Source organism: Sinocyclocheilus rhinocerous, unplaced genomic scaffold, assembly GCF_001515625.1.
Source record: "Sinocyclocheilus rhinocerous isolate Xijiao unplaced genomic scaffold, SAMN03320098_v1.1 scaffold1510, whole genome shotgun sequence".
NCBI classification, from domain to species: domain Eukaryota; kingdom Metazoa; phylum Chordata; class Actinopteri; order Cypriniformes; family Cyprinidae; genus Sinocyclocheilus; species Sinocyclocheilus rhinocerous.
In genome coordinates this window covers 638,223-647,275 of record NW_015664185.1, presented here as the reverse complement: position 1 = coordinate 647,275, position 9,053 = coordinate 638,223, and the positions used below count along the sequence as shown (strand labels likewise).

At 29.9% G+C, this 9,053-nt stretch overlaps 1 protein-coding gene across 1 annotated transcript in view; it reads right to left on the bottom strand.

Annotated features, from left to right (window-relative positions):
• Nucleotides 1–435: 435 nt before the first annotated feature.
• The window catches only part of LOC107729817 (pleckstrin homology domain-containing family G member 4B-like), a 9,871-nt gene continuing 1,253 nt past the window's right edge, over nucleotides 436–9,053 (bottom strand). Inside the window, exons 2-4 of the mRNA XM_016540526.1 lie at nucleotides 8,179–8,406; nucleotides 4,762–4,949; nucleotides 436–813 (exon numbers count right to left, since the gene is read on the bottom strand). Coding sequence (XP_016396012.1) covers nucleotides 808–813; nucleotides 4,762–4,949; nucleotides 8,179–8,398 — 414 coding nt within the window. The 5' untranslated portion in view covers nucleotides 8,399–8,406 and the 3' untranslated portion in view covers nucleotides 436–807. The remainder of the gene's footprint in view (nucleotides 814–4,761; nucleotides 4,950–8,178; nucleotides 8,407–9,053) is intronic.

The following is a 9,053-nucleotide window of genomic DNA, read 5'->3' as shown; positions in this document are numbered from 1 at the left end:
ATATATATATATATATATAATTTATTTTAATATAATTATTGAAAAATGTAAAGAAAAAAATAAGAATATATATATATATAAATCTAATTTATTTTAATATAATATAATCAGTGAAAATATTAAGAAAATTTAATAATAATTAATAATTATATATGTGTGTGTGTGTGTGTGTGTGTGTGAGAGAGGAATGAATTAACCAAAAAAGGTGATTTAAAACGGGTACAGCTTTATTTGTTTATTGTGTTTAATTAGATGTAAAGCTGGATACTATTTCTTTTTACATATTTCCATCTTTATACATTGAATTAATGTAATTCAAAAAAACTTATTTCTGTATGTTACTTATGCATTTGAGTTGGAAACCATTTAAATAAATCACAAAATTCAATCTGATTTTATTTACTCTTTTATTTTTATTTTCATAGTAAAAAGTCGGACTCAATCCTTAATAAAAATGCAATCCTGTCTGGATTGTATTAGTAGTCCAGAACTCAAATCATTCAGCTATTTGTACAGTCAGAAATACTGAGTCAGATGTCGAGTGGTGAAGTCTCTGAAGTCTCCCAATGAAAGAAGTAAAAGTAAAACACCTGAAATCATGTACATCTGTGACCTCGGTCCTGTAACGTACCAGCACTGCTGAGGAGCTTCTATTCTGCACTGCAGTCAGAATTCATATTCATCAGCGAGGCTCTGGACGATTATCAGTCTATGAAATGATGAAATGTCTCAGTGCATTTGATCTCCGTCTGTCCGAAAACAAACGCTGTCCAAACGCTGCTTTCCCGTCTCTCTGTCTCGATGGATTCACAGCTGCATTGAAAAACAAAAGAGAAGTTGATGTGCAAGTCACTGCTAATAGTTTGATGTGTATTAAAGGCCGTTCACACTGACAGTGATCATGAGTACCACTGGTTGCATGATATATCAAAATAAAATTGATTTTGAAATAAGGATTAATGCAACAGTCAAATTGTGTCCATTTACATTTATTCATTTAGCCAAAGAAGAACCAAAGCCGACAATAATCCTTATATACAATGCTAAATTATTTATTAGACAACTAGATTTACCCACATGCATGCATTTTCCAACGTACAGTTGTATTATTTTTATTACTCATTTTTTATTTTAAAATAATAGCATTATTGCAATAGGTTTCTTATTTTAATATTTTTATAATAATCACAAAGAGATTTGATTTTGTTTCAACATTTTTTTTTTAATATTTTTTTTTTATATTTTAAACACCTTTTTAACTTTTAATTTTCTTCTTAAAGTTATTTTTATTCTCTATGCAGATGCACTCACAAAGAAATTTGCCTATCTCATTCTAGAATTATTAATTCTTTCCAAATATAGCTATTTAAAAATCAATATTGTCAATATTGTAAGTCAAACTAAAAATCCTGTATTTTTCATATCACAAATAATGCAGAAAAACTCAAATTCCTGTATTTTTCATATCGCAAATACTGCAGAAAAACGAAAATTCCTGTATTTTTTCATATCGCAAATACTGCAGAAAAGCAAAAGTTCCTGTATTTTTTCATATCACAAATACTGCAGAAAAACAAAAAATCCCGTATTTTTTCATATCGCAAATACTGCAGAAAAACAAAAGTTCCTCTATTTTTCATATTGCAAATAGCAGAAAAACAAAAATTCCTGTATTTTTTCATATCGCAAATATTGCAGAAAAACAAAAATTCCTGTATTTTTCATATCGCAAATACTGCAGAAAAACAAAAATTCCTGTATTTTTTCATATCGCAAATACTGCAGAAAAGCAAAAAATCCTGTATTTTTTCATATCGCAAATACTGCAGAAAAGCAAAAATTCCTGTATTTTTTCATATCGCAAATACTGCAGAAAAACAAAAATTCCTGTATTTTTTCATATCACAAATATTGCAGAAAAACAAAAATTCCTGTATTGTTTCATATCGCAAATATTGCAGAAAAGCAAAAATTCCTGTATTTTTTCATATCGCAAATACAAGCAGAAAAGCAAAAATTCTTGTATTTTTTCATATCGCAAATACTGCAGAAAAACAAAAATTCCTGTATTTTTTTCATATCGCAAATACAGCAGAAAGCAAAAATCCTGTATTTTTCATATCGCAAATACAGCAGAAAAGCAAAAATTCCTGTATTTTTCATATCGCAAATATTGCAGAAAAGCAAAAATTCCTATATTTTTTCATATCGTAAATACGGCAGAAAAACTATAAATCCTGTATTTTTCATATCACAAATATTGTAGAAAAACAAAAAATCCTGTATTTTTCATATCGCAAATACTGCAGAAAAGCAAAAATTCCTGTATTTTTTCATATCGCAAATACCGCAGAAAAACGATAACTCCTGTGTTTTCATATCGTAAATACTGCAGAAAAACGATCAATTCTGTATTTTCATATCGCAAATATAGTACAAAAACAAAAATTCCTGTATTTTTGCATATCACAATGCCAGTTTTTTTTACAATATCGTGCAACCTTAGTTTCTGCTCAGTGTAATATAAAGTCGTCTGATGCATCATCAAAAATCGCTCGCACATCGTCAGCTGTCACTGCAAATAAAAGACTTCCTTTTGCTTTGATGCTGTGAATCGCTGTCAGTGTGAACGCATCTTTGCATGGAATCGCATAGCTCATTCAATCTACATGAATAAGTTCGCTGCTTGATTTCACAGCATTTATGCAACTGTTTATCAGCATTTCAACTCGTTTATCTCAAAAAGCATTTACATTTTTGTCAAAACTTGACACAAATAAGACTCGACACACAGGATCTTCAACATGCATTGCAGTGCATGTGATTCGCAGGGGAACGGATGGTTATTTTCAATATAAAGTGCATGCATCGCATGTGTGACATGACAATGACGTCAACTCATTCCTCAGTGAGCATCAGTAATGCAAAACCATTGCTTCAGCCTCAAAAGGACGATATTGCAGCTTAAGCAACAGACATTTTTTTTTGATAAACTAAAACAACTAAAAAAGAGCTTTACTAAAAACATGAACTGCATGTAAATGCATGTAGATTTCCACTGTAAATGCATTACTGTGAACGCGCTTCAGCACATTCAGACTCCCTGAGGATGAGGTTACTGTCACATTAAGCTCAGAATAACCCCGAATATTGATCACCAGGAGGACCCTTGAAGCCCAACACACACATGCAGCGCGACACAAAGGGATTCTCTGACAGAAACATTCAGACCAGCGTCAGTCTCAAGCGTTATCAGGAAACACACAGTTACTTACTGATCTGAAGCGTTTGATTCAGACCAGAGTTGAGAGGCCTAACAGACCTGAAGTCTTGCTCTGGTAAAACAAACACGTCAGACGAAACTAACGTTAGATAAACTACAAGAGGAAGAAACGGTGCAGAACCAGCTACACGTCTAAACACTTTGCTTAAATCACTAAGCATGAACGACAGTAATAGTGATGCTTGACACAAAATATTTAGGCCTAAATATTTATGTATTTGAATTGCATATAAAATTTCCATTAATTTGGATTACACAGTTTTAACATAAACGTATAAATTGAATGTGATGCATATTTGTCAGTCATACAGAAATGAAACTGGTCAGATTATTGAATAAATAAGCAAATAAATAAATAAAATCATGGCATAGATTATTATGAACTCTTTGAATCTATTTAATTTGTTTAAATCATTTAATTTGATTTATTTTTAATTATTAATAAATTAATAAATTATTATTAAATAATATTAAACCTTGAATAATAAACAATATAATAATAACAAGCAAAAGTGAATTAACATTAATATATAATTAAAAATAAATTAAAGAAGAAACTGAAAGAATAAAAAAATGTGGTTAAAGAGAAATAAAGAAAATAACAAATAAAGGGAGAAAGGTAACAAAAAAATAAATTCAGGACTAAATGTAATTTAAAAAAAAAATTGTATTTGTTTTAGCAAGTCATTTATTTCCCTATTATATTTATTTATCCCTTCCTTCCTTTAATTCCCTATTAATTCCTTCCTTCCTTAATTTATTTCCCTATTATTCATTCATTTGTTTATTCATTTATTCCTTCTTTTATTCCTTAATTTTTAACTTCTGCAGGTTTGGTCCTCCATACAAACCTGTTCATTGTGAAAACAACTAAATTTATTAAAATAAAAAGTATGCACATGGTTAAAAAAATATGTTTCGCTGTAGAGCAAAATGTTTCAGATTCAAACACACTGGATTTATTGATTGATAAATATATAAAGGTCAAGGTAGTATTTATTGTCTCCCTTTTTTTCATTTGTTTTAGATAAAAGAACTGCTGCAACATCAACACAGAACAAGCCTATAACATACAACATCAACAACCGTCCTAATCCTATAATCCTACATCATCAAAACAATCCCATTTAAATCATATTAACACATGCGAAGAGTCCAGTGAAATCTTGTTGGCCTGCTGGATCGTACACAACTCAAAAATGTCTTGTAAAGAACTGAGTGTGTCTGTATCTCCTTTATTTTTCCCGCCACTCTCATTCAGCTCCCAAACCAAGCAATAATTCCATATCTTAAGACAGACTCTATCGTTGCTTTTTAAATAATTAGCATTGATATGCATCACATGAAGTTTATTATTTGTTAAAACTGTGTAATCTGAATGGATAGAAATAGTTTTTTCTCTCGATGTAAGGGAGGATCTTTTATATTATTTCAGTAATCTTTCTTGAGCGTGTGTGTTCGCTCAGTGAGACTCTCACCGCTGTGATGAACTCCTGCTCTTTGTGGTAGAGGACGGAGGACGTGACGTTAGGAGGAGACGGGGACGGTGTGGACCGATACGAGCCTCTGTCGCTGGTGTAGCTCTCCATCACTAGCGCAGGATGATGCTGGATGCTCACGCAGTCACTGGAGGTGCACTGAGACGAGCTGTCAGCGCCGTCACTCACTGCAGACGCACAACACTTCCTTACTCAGCAATGCAGAATTGAATCATAACACCTAGTCCTATCATGCAAACATATATATACACATATATACAGATATTATTTGTTCATTTATAAAAAAACAATGATGCTTTTATTCAGTAAGGATGCATTACATTTATCAAAAGTGACAGTAATTTATTTATTTACAGTAATTTACTTTCTTAATTAATTTTTTTTAAATTAATACTTTTATGCAATAAGGACACATTAAATTGATCAAAAGTGGCAGCATGTTTTTTATTTACAGTAATTAACTTTCTTAATGTATTTATTTAAAAAAATAATACTTTTATCCAATGAGGACACATTACATTTATTAAAAGTGGCAGCATTTTTTAAATTTATAGTAATTAACTTTATTAATTAATTAATTAATTAATTAATAAAAAATATTAATACTTTTATGCAATAAGGACGCATTAAATTGATCAAAAGTGGCAGCATGTTTTTTTATTTACAGTAATTAACTTTATTAATTAATTACTTAATTAAAAATATTTATTCAGTAAGAATGCATTCATTAAATTGATCAAAAGTGACAGCAATTTGTTTATTTACAGTAATTTACTTTCTTAATTTATTTATTTAAAAAATAATACTTTTATCCAATGAGGACACATTAAATTTATTAAAAGTGACAGCATTTTTTTATTTACAGTAATTAACTTCATTAATTAATTAATTAAAAATATTAATACTTTTATTCAGCAAGGATGCATTAAATTGATCAAAAGTGACAGCAATTTGTTTATTTACAGTAATTTACTTTCTTAATTTATTTATTTAAAAAATAATACTTTTATCCAATAAGAACACTTTAAATTGATCAAAAGTGACAGCAATTCACTATATAAAGATTTACTTTATTAATTAATTAATTTGTTTATTAAAAATATTAATACTTTTATTCAGTAAGGACGCATTAAATTGATCAAAAGTGGCAGCACATTAAATTGATCAAAACAGCCAGCAATTTGTTTATTTACAGTAATTTACTTTCTTAATTTATTTATTTAAAAAATAATACTTTTATCCAATAAGAACACTTTAAATTGATCAAAAGTGACAGCAATTCACTATATAAAGATTTACTTTATTAATTAATTAATTTGTTTATTAAAAATATTAATACTTTTATTCAGCAAGGACACATTAAACTGATTAAAAGTGACAGCAATTTGTTTGTTTACAATAATTAACTTACATTTTTTATTAAAAAAATTAATACTTTTATTCAATAAGGACACATTTAATTGATCAAAAGTGGCAGCATTTATTTATTTACAGTAATTAACTTAATTAATTAAAAATATTAATACTTTTATTCAGCAAGGACGCATTAAACTGATTAAAAGTGACAGTAGTTTGCTTATTTACAGTAATTTATATTATTTGTTAATTTATTAAAAAAATATTAAAACTTTTATACAGCAAGGACGCATTAAATTGATCAACAGTGACAGTAATTCATAAAATAAATAAATATTAATATAAATATAAAATGATATTAAATAAGATATTCTCCGACGTGACGTCGAGAGTGACCGACTGAAAGGGAACTGCTATTTTTAATTAATATTTCACAAAATAACCGCCTTTACTGTATTTTTGATCAGATAAATGCAGCTTTGGTGAGTATAATCACAGCAAGTACGATTTCAAGTAGAGTTAATAATAGAATTATCAGAAATGCTGTAGTTTTTCAGTCCGGAACAGGAAGAGGAACTGGACAGAATCTTGTGTTATAATAACTGAAGGATTGGATCTAGTATTAGTGTCATACAGACTATCTTTGTCTTCGTCAGTGTGTCTTTAAGCTGCCCAGTGAAACCACACACCTTCAGCACCTCTGCTCTGAGTTTCCATTGGGCTCCAGTCAACAAAACAAACACCAGCAGAGTGAGAGGGGCCCATTTCCTGTTTCTCACTTCCTGTCTTAACAGCTGCTGTTCATGTACACCTTCTGCCCACCACAGACTCTATTATCAGATGACACATGCTGATAGATCTTGACGAATTTAGACCGTAGATGAACTCGACTAACTAATTATGAAGAACCACAGAAGTTCTTGCAGAGTGAAACTTTCCAGACAAATATATATGTGTGTGTGTGTGTGTGTGTGTGCGTGTGTGTGTGTGTATATTATTACAATTTAAAATAGCTGTTTTCTATGTGAATATCTGTTAAACTGTAATTTATTTCTGTGATCAAAGCTGTATTTTCAGCATCATTACTCCAGTCTTCAGTGTCACGTGATCCTTCAGAAATCATTCTAATATGCTGATTTGCTGCTCAATTATTATAAATTATAAATGATGCTCAAATATTAATAATGGTCCTTATTATTATCATGTTTTTACATTACATTGTAAAGTATCCGTACCTTTAGGAGTAAAATGTGCTTAAATTTACATTAAAAATAATGTCACAATGCCAAAAATCTTATCATGGAAAAAAAAAATTCTCCCAAAAAAAATTATATATATATTCTAAATTCTACATATTTATGTATTACATTTTAAGTCCAATTTGTACATTTATGACCAGTTAGGCAATTGTAGATTTTACCCTAATTAAATAATGCCAATATATTCAAATAGTATTTATCAACATTTTGATACTATATTTTATTTGAAGGGATAATTTGATGTTTATGCACAACATATGTGTTCTTTGCTCCTCAACCAAATGAAAACATAAAAAATGCATTACACGGGAACAAATTACATTATGATTGTTTTCACGAGGACACGCATCTATAGCTACAGATTTGTTTTTAGAAAGAACTCTTTTCTGCTCACCAAGGCTGCATTTATTTGATTAAAAATACAGTAAAAATTGTGAAATATTATTTGATGTAAAATAGCTGTTTTCTATGTGAATGTGTGTTAACATGTAATTGATTTCTGTGATCTTTCAGCATCATTCCTCCTTGGTCTCTGCAGAGTCGCGGATGCGGATTCCCGTGTAATGCATTTTTTATGTTTTCATTTGGTTGAGGAGCAAAGAACACATATGTTGTGCATAAACATCAAATTATCCCTTCAAATAAAATATAGTATCAAAATGTTGATAAATACTATTTGAATATATTGGCATTATTTAATTAGGGTAAAATCTACAATTACCTAACTGGTCATAAATGTACAAACCATTACTCCTCCAGTCTTCAGTGTGACATGACTCACTCGTGGAGGACTGGACAGTGGAGTCGTGCTCGAGCTCGTCCTCCTCGATGCAGTCGTAGGGCCAGTGGCTCAGAGACGGATGAGACGGATGGAGGTGCAGGTTCAGAGAGGACGAGGACTGGCTGCTGGACGAGGACGAGCTGCTGTTGGAGATGGTGGAGTGCGGTCTCTTAAACGGCGTGGAGTGATCGAACGAGGACACCGCGATGGACGCCCGCATCCGCGACTCTGCAGAGACCAAGGATGGACAAAAATCACATGAACACATGAATTCAGCTGCAGGAGTGAATCAGTGAAACAATGAAGATGTGATGAACTGTAGAAGCTGCCAGTGTTGTTATTGTGTTTAACTAAAACTGTTGAAGAACCAACCTTTTTCATGAACTGGAATAAAGCTCTTTATGACAACACATAGTTAAATATTCATAAAGTTAAAAAACAAAAAAATCAGAATATGTTGGAAGAAATAATATTGTTTTGTTTGGTATATAGTTAGGCATAGTGCCATAAATTCAGTGCTGTTTATTCAAATAAATAAATACATACATACATATAGAAAGAAAGAAAGAAAGAAAGAAAGAAAGAAGCTGAATTAAAATATTAAAATTAGAAGAGAAACTTAAACTTAAAAATCTTAAACAAAAATTATAAATGTTGCTTTGGCAACCAACTGAAATAAAATAGGCATGATAATAGTAAAATAGATAAAAAATCATGAGAAAAATATTGTCCTTTCTTAAAAATAAGACATTTTAAAATAAAAAATTAGATTTATATCATTATACATATATTTAATATATAACATAATATAAATTAAACAAATAAATAATAATAATAAATAATAATAAAGTAATAGAATTTATATATATATATTT